The sequence below is a fragment of the Cebidichthys violaceus genome, unplaced genomic scaffold, assembly GCF_023349555.1.
Source record: "Cebidichthys violaceus isolate CVI_PGR_0920_01 unplaced genomic scaffold, fCebVio1.0.p SCAF_20, whole genome shotgun sequence".
Taxonomy (NCBI): domain Eukaryota; kingdom Metazoa; phylum Chordata; class Actinopteri; order Perciformes; family Stichaeidae; genus Cebidichthys; species Cebidichthys violaceus.
In genome coordinates this window covers 5738819-5755091 of record NW_027176373.1, presented here as the reverse complement: position 1 = coordinate 5755091, position 16273 = coordinate 5738819, and the positions used below count along the sequence as shown (strand labels likewise).

At 37.1% G+C, this 16273-nt stretch overlaps 1 protein-coding gene across 6 annotated transcripts in view; it reads right to left on the bottom strand.

The window, feature by feature from the left end:
* LOC137876349 (neurexin-2-like) overlaps positions 1 to 16273 on the bottom strand; it is a 109646-nt gene that overhangs the window by 4878 nt on the left and 88495 nt on the right. For 4 of the 6 annotated variants that reach the window (XM_068715836.1, XM_068715837.1, XM_068715838.1 and 1 more), the window contains 4 exons: positions 12923 to 13104; positions 5760 to 5931; positions 2734 to 2823; positions 677 to 1005 (listed from right to left, as the gene is read on the bottom strand). In XM_068715836.1, coding sequence (XP_068571937.1) covers positions 677 to 1005; positions 2734 to 2823; positions 5760 to 5931; positions 12923 to 13104 — 773 coding nt within the window. The remainder of the gene's footprint in view (positions 1 to 676; positions 1006 to 2733; positions 2824 to 5759; positions 5932 to 12922; positions 13105 to 16273) is intronic. The other 2 variants (XM_068715839.1, XM_068715840.1) reach the window with 1 other exon arrangement.

Here is a 16273-nt window from a genome sequence, read left to right as displayed (position 1 = left end):
TACTTGAGCCGAGTGAGAAACAGATGGTTCACAAATGGATTACTTGGATATATTGAAAATACAGAGAAGGCAATTTCAGGGAAACTGGACAAGAGATAATGTAATGAAAAACGTAATCGGTATGGTTTTTTTTTTTATAGGAGAGGCAGGGAGTTTTTTCTTTGAAACCTCAGGACTCCAAATACAACTGCTGAAATCCTTCCAATTTGGCAGGTTTGCAGCATTGGGATTAAATCAAGTCATTTGAAATGGTGGTTGGTAGTGTTCACCACTCTGGATGCAGTAAAATTCAAATGTATTCAATAAAAAACCTTATTTGCATAGCTGTGCTAGTTTGAAAATATATAGAAGCATGAATGTTATTATTATTCTAGCACACTTAGAAATAAATAACACATTATGCAATAACAAATATGTAGGACCAAACTTGCTGTAAGATGACATGCACACAATTATTTCATGGATTTATGTGACATTTTATTCTAATAATCATCACTTCTTGTTGTTATACTTTGTTGCTATAGTGTATTAATTGCCTTCTGTTATTGAAACATTGAATTGAATTAAAATCTTGTTTACCTCCTTGAAAAGTGGTGACAACAACCCTCATCCAAGTTATAAACCAATTAACCTCAAACCTGTCAATAAATTGGCCTTCCTTTATACTCCCTCTGACCTTTGATATGCTCTCCCTCAAGCTTGGTGATCGCTGCCTACGGGTGGTGGTGGTAGCCATGGTGGTGGTGGTTTCCATGATTGTGGTAGACATATCGGACACTGCCAGCGGGGTGGCGGACGTAGTGTCGGTGGTCAACACAGAGAGCGAGTCCCCGACAAGACGCAGGTTCCCCTCCACCTGTACGCTGGCATCATTTTCTGCTGCCAGTTTGAGCACCTGGAGACCGTTGTAGTAGAGCCCTGAAATCTGACCCTGGAAGGGCCGACCCTTATCATGACCACCAATTTTAATGGCTGCCTGGCTATTAAAGATGGTCAACTGTCTCCCTAAAATCAGACAGAGTCATAGAGAAAGAAAGAGGTGGAAAAAAGGGAAAGAACAGTGGAGCAGACATACAGAAGTTATACAGGAGAGCACAAGAACATAACTTGAACCAGGTGGGTTTGCTCATTACAACATTGATACTTAGTAATTTATTTAAAACTTAGTTAGATGTTAACTTTAAAAGGGGAAGGTTAGTTAGCAGCAGGTTTATGGTTTTAAACTTTACACATGCAGTTTACAACCATCAGAGGAGGGTTATATATTTAAGTGTCTATTTAAGTGATTTGATAGGACAGAGTCATTTAGAATTATGACTCTAGTTCGCAAACTGTCAGTAGGTGTGGTAGAAAATGACTGAAAAGTAAAGGTAAAATTGTTGAATCACTGTTAATTCATCTGTTGAATAACTCCAAAGGGGCATTGCAACGTTTGACATAAAAGAAGGTTCAGACTATCTAGTCGTAAAGAAGAGAAGAATGAATCAGACCTTGGGGTGACTAAATTTCTTCAAATATGCTTGTTGGGATTTTGGTTTTCTTTAGAAAGACAAGATAGCTAAGAAGACGCCTCTCTTCATAACCTTGTTCTCACGTCAGCTTGGGTATAACTAAGCTAGTAGGGAGGGGGCTTAGCAAGCTGTTTCCTGGTACCAGTACTTAAATAAATACATTAATTTAAGACAAAACAGAGACTGACCGGAGAGGGTTTCTTCATTCATCAGTAGGGAAAAAAGAGCAGATGTTTTTCTGGGATATTTATTTATCTCTTAACTCCAGAACAGATGGTGCAGGAATGCAAGTCTTATGGCTGCTTTTTGAAGAGATGGGCAAATTATCAAAATGGCTGTCTTACTATACTTCAGACTTAATGACAATACAAGCTAAACACCCCTCCCTCCACTGACTTCATCAGCCATTGGGCGCCCCCTTGTCCAATTGTTTCACCTTCCTGAACGGGGCAATGATATCTCGAACAGCATCATTGTCAGCAGCCTCCCTGATAAGCGGTGTTACATCAGAGGAGGAGGACTGCAGTAATGGGCCTATCTCTGAAGAATACTTATTAGCAAAGTTATTGGCTGCAAACAGTGATCTACTTTAACAGCCTGTCGGGGCTGTTTTGTTGCAGCAAAAAAAAAAAATTCAACTTGGCACGCTGACGTGGTCGTTGTAGTACGACGTAGGTAAGGCAATACAAAGTTGCAGGGAACAAGAAAGGGAAAATAAATTAAAGTTTGGTGTGATCATATAGTAAGATTTTAAAATATTCAGTTTAGGAGTAATGAGAGTCATCTTATATCACATGTTAGTTTTACTGGTGTTAATGTAAATGTTGCACAGCATTTAAATGATATTTATGCAGAATAATTACACACAGGATCTAATTACACACAGTGGTTAAGAGAGACGATAGAGGGTTAGACAAGGGTTATGTGTTTTTAGTTATTGGTTTAAAATCTTTGTTAAGGTGCAGCTTTTCCACAAGGTGTAAGGATGACAAAGAATGAAAGGCAAGTATGATATACCCCTTTGCTTTGACACTTGTTTTCACTTGAAGCTATAGTGTGCTCATCAAAATGCATAGCCAATAGAAAGTCAAATTGAAACGGATGTATACAACTGGGTAACTTGATCCTTGTCAACCTTGTCTTCTGGCACTGCACCTCCTCAAGGGGAAAGGTTATTTAGTAGTTATTTCAAGGATTAATTAATTAATCAATTAATTTTTACCTTTATCGAGTAGCCACTCGTCAACTACCCGACCAAGTCTGTATGGGATTCTTTGTCTGGCAATAGCCAGTCGCTCATTATCATAGTGTCCTTCAAAGAATTTGGAGAGACAGATTAAAGGTTAAAGTCTGCAAGCTGAAAGATCACATGGTTAGAAACATTAGCAGGTTTAACAAGTTATCAATTTAACCCAGCTGTGAGTTAAAAGAAACTTGTGCTTCACTTAGTGTTATCTAGTTATTATGAGTAACAGCGTTAATACTAATTAGAGTAATGTTTAGGCTATTTATAATGTGCTACACTAGTTAGAGTTATTTAGCTATTTTTTAAGCAAAGCATAATCTTAAGTAAATACCAGTTACAGTCAAATATAAACTTATTTTATGTACTGTAAAAAAGAGGTTAATTCAGGTAAACATAAAAAAGCATTAAGAAAATCGACCACTTCAACAAAGACAGAAAACAGTTATTGCATTTAGACAGTGATACAATTACAGCAGAAACAGATATCAGCCTTTGACTGGAGTCATTATAGAAAGCCAAAGTCTTACCCCACTTTTGTTCCACAATATATTTTATAATCTACTGCCCGGTATAAAATATGTTTTTCCTGCAGTTCCCATGAGATATTGACAGCATGTCTATATCAAAAAGTCATGGGAGCTGTAGTTGTTGAATTCTAAAAAAAGATTTAGTAGACTATTAGTTCAGTAGTGGATAAACATTCAGCTTTAACACCAATATCTCATTTCAGTATTTGGAAAGATCTTTAAAAAAATGTTTAATGCAAAACTATATTGTGGAATCTGGGCTAATAGGACAGAAGCTGCTCTCAAGTGACACAAGACTTCAGCTCTCTATTTAACACATGCAAACACAGAAGAGTAATTCATCGAATGAAAACTACTACAGGAAATATACTGTTTGATACAAACTTTAACACTATGAATTGCCCAGTTATTATTAGTTCCATGAATACTTTTCATTCAATCTTGTACTGATCTAGCACTGAAGAGGTTCTGTCATTCATCAGCCACCATGTTCTGACTTTACTGGTAAATTCTTGTTGACACTATTTATAAATGATTGCTTATGTATTACTATACATTAGCTGTTTTTTTATTACTGTATTACTGTATTTTTGTATATATTGTCTGATTATTATTATCATGCCTTGTTCTATATAGAGTATATCAAAAAACAGGTTATCTTATAGCCCACATATTATGAATGCAAATGTAATGAAGAATAAAGAAACAAATAACTGTTTGGAGTCAACCATGTTGTTGGACAATGAATAGATTAGGATTACAGCGCAACATGGAAAAGCAGGCAGAGTACATGACAGTGCATGACAATTAAAGTACTGTGTTTTTACTGTAAGCTTTAACGTAGTGAAGGTTTTAAATAAGTGAGGCATTTATTGAGCCTTTAGAGAGCTGAAAGCAGTGTCCCTGTGTTTTTGCCTTACACAAAAGTAAAGGCATGATGTATATTACAAGTTTCATGACCATTTAAAGCCAAACAAAGATCAGTTATGTTTCCTTTTACTTTTGAGACACTCCCTTTACAGCATAAGTACCTGTGTTTATGATTGCTGCTATGTGTTTCAGTCATTTACCATTAGAAATGTTTCATAAACCACTGAGTGCTGAGTGGGAGCTTGACATGGAGTCAATAGACTACACGCATGGCCAGCACCATTACACAATTTTTGATTTATGTACAACTGTGACATGTGCGTCTGTGCTTTGAGCACCAGCTGGAGGCAGAGAGGGGACTTGGTTTCCTCCCGCTATGCCAGCTGGTGCACCTGTTCTAAAAAAGGTTAATTGGTTGATTGGTTCAGAGCAGGTTAAAGCACAGCCGGTTGCAATAACATTAAGTATGTGTTTTGGTCTATGTGTATATTATGTATGAGTGCACAATTGTGGGTGAGCTTTAAACTTTTTGGACAGTGGAAATCTGTGTGTGCAGGATGCATCTCCTGCTTGTCATCATTTTGTATGTTTGCTTTTGAGATTCTGCGGATCTAGTCAACATAGTATGCATATTAGATGCCATGCATTGAATTTATTTGAATTTTCCAACAGCTGTAGGCCAGAATAAAATGCATCAATATAATTTCCAAATATGGAATTGATAATTTGTTGCGTAGGACATGATGACACCTGAAATATATACCAAGATAACACTTTTAGCCTCCTTTTTATGAAGGTATTTATGTATATGCATGATATTTTAATTAATAGCATCTGACAGTTACCTGCACACCAAACATAACACAACATTGAAATATATAACACTAATATGACTTGGTCATTATAGAGCGGAGCCCTATAAGAAAACAGTATAAATGCAGCCAAATCCATCAGTCTGTTCATGTGAAACAGACATCATAGAAAGATCCCCTTGTTAGAGTTCACCAGTGGACAGATGCATGTAGATTTAAGCACTTTCAATACAGAATTGTTATTGTCAACAAGAATTTATCAGCTGAGTGGATAGCAACATATTAATATATAAATCTGACTCTTTAGACCTGGACCTGGTTGGTGGATTAACAACAAATAGATGAATATTATTTTAGACTTATATAGAACTTGAAGTATTACATCTCTTGTAAATAGATGCTGTTTGGGCCATACACTGTATTTTTCTCATCAACTGCATGTTTTCCCACCTATCTGCCCAACTGGCTGCCAAAAGGACAGTGGCTGATGAAATTCCTTCATTGCTAGATATACTTAACTGGGCAGTTAGAGACACATGTATTAATGATGTTGTTTATGCAATACAGCATGTTCAGTAATATCTGTGGCAACTTCATAGATAGCTTATAGAGTGATAGGTAAATTGACAATATATATATATTTTTTCTTTGGCAAACAGTACATTTCACAAGTGCTCATTTAAGGATTTATGTTTCATAGGCAGACATGCAATCCTCTCTCACTAATGCAAATGCTCCATGCCATCTCTCTATGTCTCATATAACCACATCGTCTGTCCCATAAGTCCATTACCTGGTGGATAACGCTCAATGACTGGATGGTTGTCCACCTGGAGAGTGGCATTGCCACCACTGCGTGTGAAGCGCACTACATGGTACTTGCCGTCATTTACCATGACAGCAGGCTCATCGATGGTGATATCATCTGTGCCCACATTGAAGATGACACCAATTTTTCCTTGATCCTGCAGGTAAAAAAATTAAAAAAGAATGTGACATGTTTAACAAATATTTCACATCATTGTAACTGAAAATGGGCACACTATAAAGTTTCTCTCTGCTCAATGGGTTGTCGAGCCAGAAACCTTGTTTAAGTGGCAAAAGCCCATCTCTTGCGACATGGACAGTCTGTTTAATTCTTTCTTTAGGGTTCAGCATCATTCTCCCTCAGCAGGCAGCTCAGGTTTCCTGATGTGGATCACTCTTGACAGAATCCTTCTGCTTCCCTTTTGGTTGACCAACTCCCTGTCAGCCTCTCCCTACTCCTGCCAACCTCCCTCAAAGATCAAAGATGCTTCTCACCCTTTGGGTGGCACTAATAAGAAACATTGGAAACAAACTGTGTGGGGTCTCTGTGCTTCTCTGGCCTTTGTACATGTGCTGCCTTGCAGTCTCTCTAAATACAACACAAGGTCAGAGTGCTAATGTGTGGAGACATTGTGAGAAACAGCAAGTAAATCTGCAGGAGTACACAGATTAGCACAACATTGCACTAACTCTGCTGACTATAATGAAACTATGATGAAAAGACAAATAATACAAATATCCTACAAAGTGGGAGGAGGCTCATCACATAGTAGGACACAGAACACATGTAGTCAGTCTGAAGGTTAGGTGTAACAGTCAAGGTTGACAAACCAAATCACATTGTAATTCATTGTGGTTATGAAGTGCCTGTACGGTATGTCTCAAATGCACAATAGCATATTGTGCACATAGTTAAAACCGCATTACCGTTACACAATGCTAATAATAAGTGACCTTCAGGCTGTGTAGCTACCCTCATTCATTCAGCTGTGTAGTATCAAGGGCCAAGAGTCTGCAGGTTTTTATTTAAACCTCTCCTTCGGCAGCTGGTTGCACTATATCACACCTTCAGGCAGAGAGACGAGAGGAAGCAAACAGTGAAATTGGCTGGTATAGTGTTTTATTGAAATGAAATCCTGCACACTGCTGGTCCTGCATGGCACACGGTGTACACAATATTTACTAGCTTTATAGACATAAATATCTCCCACAGTCACATTTGGATTCCCTGGTTTTTCAGTCAGAACCGACTTCCACAGCACATTTTTAAGTTTAGTTCAGTTTATTTGAGAGAAAAAGGGACAGAGTAAATTAATAAACACAAAAAAAAACACTTAAAAAAGTCATTTTTCATCAGAAGTCCCTGGCCAAGGTGTTACAAAAGGCTTCCTAAAATACATCAGAGCAAAATATACTCATATATATATACACACATGTACAGTATGTATACATACAGTATACTGTACATAGGCAGCAATGGAAGTGCTTGGATTTTTTATCTAGTGTTTTGAGTACTAGTTCGTATAGTGATTTGAGTAGTTTCAGCGTACTTCGGTTGGCCTGTGACCAGCTTGTTAAACAGTTGTTCAGATGAGTGAAAATTATAGAATGTAGAAACAGAGAGATCTGTGAAGCCTCTGGAGACATGTGATTTCTGGTGAATCGGAAATTTGCTAAATTATAGTTTAGTTTGGTTGTTTTCAACATGTGACTTGAAGGAGAGGTTAGAGTCAATTAACACACAAAGATATTTGAATTCCCTCACAACTTGAAATTCTAACCTGCTATGAGTATGTAAGGTTACTAGTAGGACTATTGCTTTAAGCAATTGTTTGCTTTCTCTCATACTTTAAATATTGTATTACTGACAGAAAGACCAGAAATTGAAATATGTGCCTTGAAAACCTGCCTCAGAGCTTTGCTCTCACCCCTAATCATATGTAAAATACCTTTTGAATTTGAAATAATTATTCCGACACAGTTGGTGTTCAAGACAGAAGTGTGAATTGTCCTCATAGACCTTGAAGGTGCCATTAATAACATAATGTTAAGCTTGAGAAATCAACTTATTTCATATAACGGAGCTCTATCTCCAAACAGCCTTCATATTGAAGGTCAGGAACAGGTTGATGGCTCTTTGGATTCTCTTTCTGTATTCTGTAATCACTTGAAAGTTGTCATGAACCCAGGAGAAGGCAATGTGCGACTAATTTATGGCACGTGAAGTATAGCTGGATAATCAAATTCACACAAGTCAAAAAGAAGTTGAAACCCCTTCATGACAAATGTCTACCCACTCACAGTTACTCACAATGAAACAGGGAGTTAATTAAAGTCAGTATAACTGAGGGTTAGTGGGAATCAGCAGTCACACTATATTATACAACTGTATGTTGAGAAACCATGACCCTTTTTTACATACATAATATTTATATTCCTTTAATTGTCTGTAAGAAATCTCTCTTGCGTTCCTTGCTTACTTATATTCTGCACATTAGTTTGTTTATGGTTTTAATCACTCTGCCCAAGAAGCAAACCGATGAGTATTCATTAGGAAACTACAGGGTAGTGCGGCCTCAGGTCAAATTCAGCCCATGTCCTCTGGACAACAATTAACGTCTCCAGGGCCAGAACACTCTTCAACAAAAGAGTTACTTCGATTCTGCTTACTCAGTCTTCCTGCATGATTACAAAACAGCCCCAAAGCACCTTTTGACAGCTGGCAAAGCAACACTGATGCAGCCCAGCTTCAGTAAACAAAAGCTTGGCCTATCCAACTCACTTTTTTCTTAATGCCCATGTGTTTGGGTTCAAAGCTAGTCAGGCATATCCTCATGAAAAGCTACGTAATCATAGTTGCTTTGACATCAGCTCTAATGGAGAAAGCATTTCCTTAGAGTATACCCTGTTTCCACTGCTTTCAGTGTGGGATCTCAGTTCTCATCATAGTTACTGCCTCCTCTTTCATATTGGATACATTTATAGGATAAATTATGATAAGGATTCAATTTTGTTGAGATGAAAAAGAAGACCCAAAAGCATGATGGCATTGACAATTACTCTATGATGCGTCACCACTGCCACCTGATGCATTTTTAAACAGAGCATAGAGTGGATAGATCATGATTTTTTTAAGAAGACAAGCTTATCGGTCTGTCTCAGCTTGTTACCAGTCAGTTGTCTTTCTCTGCATTGGACTTGATTCTTTACTGGAGCATTTTCTTCAGAAGCAGGTGGGAGGTTGCATCGATAGACTTCTTATCTTTCCTTTTCTCATATGATAAAGTACCTCTTCATTTATTATCTGTGTTGATCACACCTGGTTTTATTATTTGTAACTATTGTCGACATGTGTATTTAAGCATGTTCATGCATGAGTGTATGTATGATCTATGCTCTATGGGTTCATGTCGATTGTGACGCTGGCAAGTGTACTATATGATGCAGCAGCTTGGAGCCCAGGACAAATTTCCCTGCAGGACGATTAAGTATATCTTACCGTATCTTATCATACTCAGCATAAAATAACATAAAATTAAACTAATAAATAAAAAACAATTGAGTGCCTTTTTAAACCTTATCAGGAAACAAGCTACTATCCCTTTCTTTCTAAAGCAGATTACTGGATGGAAATGACAGATTGTGATGAATAATTAAAAAAAATTCAAACTGCTCTATGCACTATAATGTGAGCTGTTTTCTAATTCCTTTGAACCATTTCACATTTCCCAAATGATCAAAGGCACATATTTTCTCAGAAACAAGTTCTATCTGAAAATACCTAGTCATTAATGTAAAATGTATTTCAGCTCTGCTGAAAACTCTGATTGAAATCACAAAATGAATATTCTTTTATAGTTATAATAACCACAGCACGTAGTCTTGTACCTAATTTATCTATCCTGAATTTGAAATGAGGAATCCAGATGCGTGTGGAGCACATACAGAAGGCAGGTCGAGGTCTGCCTTTGAAACGACTCTCCTGAAATATACCCCGTAGCACATTGGGTAGAGTGTGTACCATTAAGGCCGAGTCCTTCCCGCAGCAGACTGGGTTCAAGTATAGCCCAGGGCCCTTTGCTGCATGTCATCCTCTCTCTCTCCCCTGCCTTTCCTGTCTGTCTCTCTCATTATCCGAAAAAAGGCATAAAAAAGGCAAAAAATCAACCTACTATAATCAATGAGGTCCAACAAAACCTCATCAGCTTACTGAATAACTTCATCAACTGTTTCACTGTAGTTTGAAGCTCTGCTGTGGAACACTGCTTCTTCTAATTGTCAACATTTTGCACAATTAACCCTCTGTTTTCATTTTAGCTTTAAGTGACTCATTAAAAACATGAACATTTGAAAGTAGCATTAGCCTCCTTAATGTACTCTCTGCTGAATAACGTTGGTTTCTTTTGTACAGAGTAATTCATTTTTGAAGACTGTGTATGAACCATCCACAAACTCATAGTTTCAATTAACCATGTGACCCTTTTAATACAGCAATCTCCTCAATGAAGAACTATAAGATGCGATTTGCAGCTGTAAAAACATGATCTTTTTTTAAATGATCGACCTAGTAGGTAGACTAATTTGAAGTTTTTTCTCGATTGCTCTAATGATCAAATAGAGCATCTATTATAATAACATAATATAATGACTTGTAGTGTAGTTTGTTAAGGAATAGTTTTGACCCATTTTAAGACTCTTAAGATTATAAGAAGTGAATTCTGTTCCAAGCCACTTAATCTGAAAGCCCCAAATCCCTGAAGCATTTAAAACTCATATATCATTTGTTTCCTTTACTATTTTCAACTCTACCAGTGTTGTTTTGACCAGTATAGCCTGCTGCTTCTTTCTGTCATCACCTACTTTTTACACTCAACCTCTACTTCAATGGGCAACACGTATCATGGCTGAGTCCTTACCGCTGCGGCCCAGGTTCACTTCCAGCCTGGGCCCTTTGCTGCATGTCATCCCCTCTCTCTCTCCCCTGCCTTTCCTGATTCTGTTCAAGCTATCACTATCAAATAAAAAGCAGAAATACTGAAAGAATATCTTTAAAAAAATACACAATATAAATAAATAAATGACAACTTGGGTCTCTACAAAACAAGAAGATGCAATTTTATGAAGCTTAGTTAGAGAAACCAACAGAGGCAACCTCAGCACCCTCTGAACTCTTTCGATTCCCCTCCGCTGAGCAGTAATAAGGTGTCAAAGTAAGCAATCTGTCAGGGTGCAAAGACTTGGCAGATGCTGGAAAAAAAAAATCTTTTCAGCTGGTTTGCACGCAGGGAGCAGTCTTTGCATTTACTAGCAACAGTCCAAGATTGGCAAGGTTAGTTTCACACTTTTAAAACTGGAAATTCTATTTAAATGACACAGTTTGAAAAACATCCAGGGGATGATATTTGTACCAAGCATGTCTGGTAACTGATAACTGCAGCAAGGCTTTCAAACCAGGCGTACATTTGTTACAAAGTATGTCTCAGCTTCCACTAAATAATTTTATGATATTAGTGTCCATATTATACTACCTTAGCTTCTCTCTTTTGAAGGCCCTACGGTGGCCACAATAAACTGAATATAAGTTAATATCAAAAAAATATGAACTGGATTGGACTGGAAGACTATAAATGATAAGAGTGATGTCACCTTTGATTCATTCAAATTACCTCATGTTTTTCACATTTGAATAACAAGGACAGCAACAGACAATGTGCTATAGAAAGTAATGAGGGGAATGATGAAGAGATGGTTTGAGTTTTTCTTTTACATTTTATCTTTCTATTTTCATTTTTGGATTAGGACTGTGATTTCATGAAGCTTTCTTTAGACGGTTACAAGTAAGTAACTGTGCTTTGACAACAGGTGTGATTTTAATTATTACACCGCACGCAGACATTTGACAGATCTCCCCTCTGGTCTTCATCTTTGCACATCTGTCCTGTGGCCAAATGCTAAAAAGGCTGATTTCCCTCTAGGAAAGACACAGTTGCTGGCAGCTGCTGAGAAGTCAATTGGCTCCGCCGAAAGACACACGTGTATAACACAAGAAAAACATCTCTTGGTCTACTGACTCGTGCTTTATTGTATATCATATTTTTTTGTTTCTATATTATCTTAATGTGTGGACTCCTAATGGATGCCATTAATCCGTGAATCATACGCTGTGCCAAGTTAGAATAATGGCACATTCTTTAATTTAAAAATAGATCATAAGAGGTTTCTTTAAATTAATTTATTTTTCATTTCACTAAATCAAGATTGTAGCATCAGTACTTTATCACAATACCTTTTTGTGCCTACAACTTTTGCATTATTGCTACTGAAAATGCTTGTATGTCTACATTCAGTTGTTCTAGCCCATATTACAGAGCCATCTAAATATCTAGACTGAAGAAATGTTTTCTTTTGGGGATTTTGTGCGAGTTCCAATGTTAGTCACCAGCCGCTTACTTCCAAACACTGGAACATATTGCTCATTAATGTTGCTCACTGATTTGCTCAGGCATTTGTGGACAATGGCAGGAACGTTTGGTGTTTGCATACAGAGCGGACTATTTTCCACTGCTGCAGTTAGCTGCCCACTTCACATTGTCCTGGTTTAGAGATCTAACGATTTTGTGTTGTTGTTTTTGTGTTTTTGACAATGCTTATATAATCATAAATATAATGCTTCTTTGGGTCAATATTCACAGAGTAATATATTAAATAGCACAATTGAAATGACCATAAGTGCTATTAAGGGTTACTTGTGCCTTGTTGTACAGATAATGATGTTTACTCTCAAATACTTATAATATGATTTAGAGTGTGCAGATGCAGGATGCTGTTGTTATGCACAATTGTCTTATTGATAAATCTGAAAGAAGCTAAAATATGAACAAAACATATCTCTTTGTGTTTATCCTTTCTACATTTACCTCCACATTTTGGAAATGTAAGTCATTTTCTGATTTCTGGACTGGAAACCGGAAAAGAAAAGTGCACAAATATTCATGGGATTGCTTTAAATCATATAAAAAAACATATTCAATATTTTTATCTCCTTTAACAGTTATTTTTTTAATCCATCACAGCAGTGTGATTTCAAGTGTGAGTTCAAGTGTTTTGACAGTAATGCTTATAGCCCCAAACTCTGCTTCCAATACTCACTATGTGCAGCTGAAGATAGTCTCCGAGCCCATGGGTGCTCTCCACTCGCACCAAGATGGCATCCTTCTGCTGAGTGCTGAAGCCCACGGCTAACCGGTCGGCTCGGGTACTCGGTCGCTCATTGGGGGCCCAGGTGAATGTGATGAGAGCCCCACCTTTTCCAAAGATGTACGTGGTACCAGCTGGAGAGAGACAGAGAAACAAAGTTATTTGTGGTATATTTGTATTTTTCAAAGTATCTCATGCACAGTATGAGATGAGATTTAGATTCCTCCTCTCACCACAGTCAGTCTAACCCCCCTCCCCACTGCAAAGACTCACTCATTTTTCAAACTGACGCAGTAGGCAGAGAGAAACCAGGAAGGAAGGAGGGAAGATTTATTAAGGAGATCTGCTTTACTTCTAAATCACAGTTAAGTAGCCTAATTTACAAAGTATGATGAAGCTTTGCATTTACAGAAGTGAACAAATAACAGTTTTATCATGATTCATCATTGCTCTCACTGCAAATACTGAGGCTGGGTCTGACACTGTGGAAATCCAGAAATAGTTTTGTCCTGCAATGATTTCACAGAATTTAGCAAACATAGCACATAATCCAGGATGGCACATATAGATTGTATCTACAGTTTTGCATATGTGGGGTGTTCTATTTTTTAACAGGATTTCACATTATCCATCTGAAGAAGCACCAATACTTTCTCGTCAAGTCAATGAGCACATGATGTATTATAACTATTTATTAACATGAACAATGCATCATTTACTGTAATTATCATCCACCTGTTCTCTTTATCTGATTAACGGTTCTGATTCTGTGATTACAACTCTTATCAAGCTAAGCTGAGGACACAGCACTTGTTTACATGTCTTGACGCTGTACATTCGTGATACATACAGATGTATCATGCAACATCTAGATATATGGAATACATAATAATGTTAGCTTTTACTGTCCAATTCACTTCAATCTAAAATCTAAAAAAAGTAATAATTCATGATTAATGTGACAGTTTAAAAAGAGCATTGATTTAAACCTGATTAAAATGCATTCAACTGATCATACAGTGTTTAAGCAAAGCCATAGTGTCTGCTTTAATCATGAAAATGATTCATCTGCACTGAATGATTTATTTATCAATGTATAAGTATGTATTTAGATCTTTCAATATCTTTAACACTTTTTGTTTTGTTTTGCTTTGCTTTCTTTGTTCTGTTTGTCTCTGCCCTATGTAAAGCATCTTTGGGTACTTAGAAAAGCGCTATATAAAATTTAAGTATTATTATTATTATTATTATTATTATTACTTTATCCTGTGAAACCATTGAAAGGTCAAATGAGTCCACAGTTGTGAATTATATTGAAACATCGATTTTCCATCATACATCCCTAGATTGCCTGGTAGCCTATCTAATAGTTGGTTGGCTACAGTAGTGAAAAAATTATAACATTTATCTGCAACCTTGGCTCGATCAGAGGAAAGCTCTCTATTAATGCTGAGACAGATATTTGCTTTAGTCTTGAGCTTGTTGCAGAGACTGACAATGCCCTATATTTCTCTGTATCTTGTGATAATCCAAGTCAGCCTGACCTTCGGACTACCTAAAAGCTAAAAAGGCCTTTCTTCTCTTGTAAATAGCATCTTAAACATCACTATTCATCCATGGTTTAAATCCTTGATTATCATTTTAGGAGCAACAACCCATGCTTTATAAACAGCATTACATAGTACTGGAGTCCTGTCTGATGAATTTATGTGCTCAATAAAATCATCTTGACTGTAGTTCTTGGCTGACATCATTTTGATTGTACTGTGGAGCTTGAATGAGACCTTTTGTTTTTTTTTCTTCTTCAATAAATCAATGAGTAAGTCCAGGTACAATTTACAACCACTATGGGAAATCATAGAGTGATCAGACACCAGGATTGGATCGATAACAGTTTGACTTAATTTACCTACTCGACTGGGCTCTTGAATAAGTTGTTGTCAGTCCAGAGCATGACAACAACTTTAAAATTCAGATTCAGATCGGGTTCATTTCCTTGAGATGAATGAAGCATGTTGGTGTTGATCCTTCATTCAAAAGTCTTGCTATTATTGCAGAGATCCCTGAGAAAATCCTTCCATGCTAAATCCATTCGCTGATCGGCTTTTAAATCAGACACCTTTTCATGATGTGAGGTGTCAGCTCAGATTGCCCATTAAATATGAATCTGCAAAATTCTGACTGTGGTGAGAGGAGGAATCTAAAATTTGTGTGAGAGCAGAAAAATCAAAGCTATAATCCATTTTCTACAGTCGATGCCAAGTTGGCTTTTTCAGCGTCAATGTTCTTTTCGAGTAGTTCGGACTGCAGGTGTTAAAGACTGCAAGACAAACTGCCGTGCTCAGATGAAAGCATTACGCCCCAATGGATACCCAGTCATTATGTTACAGAAGAAACAACAATTGCCTTTAATAGTACACCTCAAATACAGGTTATTCTGGGTTTGTTTTAAGACCTGTAACCTAAATATTGTTTTGAAAAATTGTTTTTTTTCCAACACCTGAATCTCTTAAGTGAAGCACAGAAAAACACTTGAGACAAAATTGTAGCCTCAATTTCAACCGTGTACGAAGACTTGAGTACTCTTCTGCTCAGTATAATGGGCACTCACCACAAAGGTTTCTTAATGACAGGGTGTAACTGCTGACTAGATGCCTTCTTAACGTTGAACACTTACTCCAAAGACTTGGCTGACTTTAATTAAAAGGGCAGCATTTGTTTCAAACACAATTATTTCTTACTCAGGTAATCTTAATTCATGTCTGGGATTTGCAGTCAAATGTGAGTCGGGGACATTAGTTACATCAAGGAGTCTCAATAAGTGGATTTATTAGTTTCCTACTTCCAGTGAATGTTATCTACATCTGGCCTCTTAGTCTGCCCTCATTTCGGCTCAATGAAATCCTTTTCTTTCTGTTTTAGAAAGTATAGACAATTTTGCTTTTTATACAGATCTGTGAACCCATGAACAATAAAATAAAACAAGCCTGCATGAAATATTACTTTAGCTGATAATGTATGTTGCAGCACCAAAATAGCACTGCACCACGAACTCTCAACAACAACAACAACAACAACAACAACAACAACAATCTAACTTTAAGTTTTTACACAGACTAAAATATTGCATTCAATTATACCATAAAACCCTTCATGATTTTTACCTTTGTTTGTTGTTGTGAAACCAAACAAAAAAGCAGGCAAGTAATGATGTGGTCAATCACCTTTTTCTGAGACCCAACTTCCCATCAGGTCTTATTTCAAATGTCTCTGCAATATAGCCTTAAACACCAATTTAAAAAG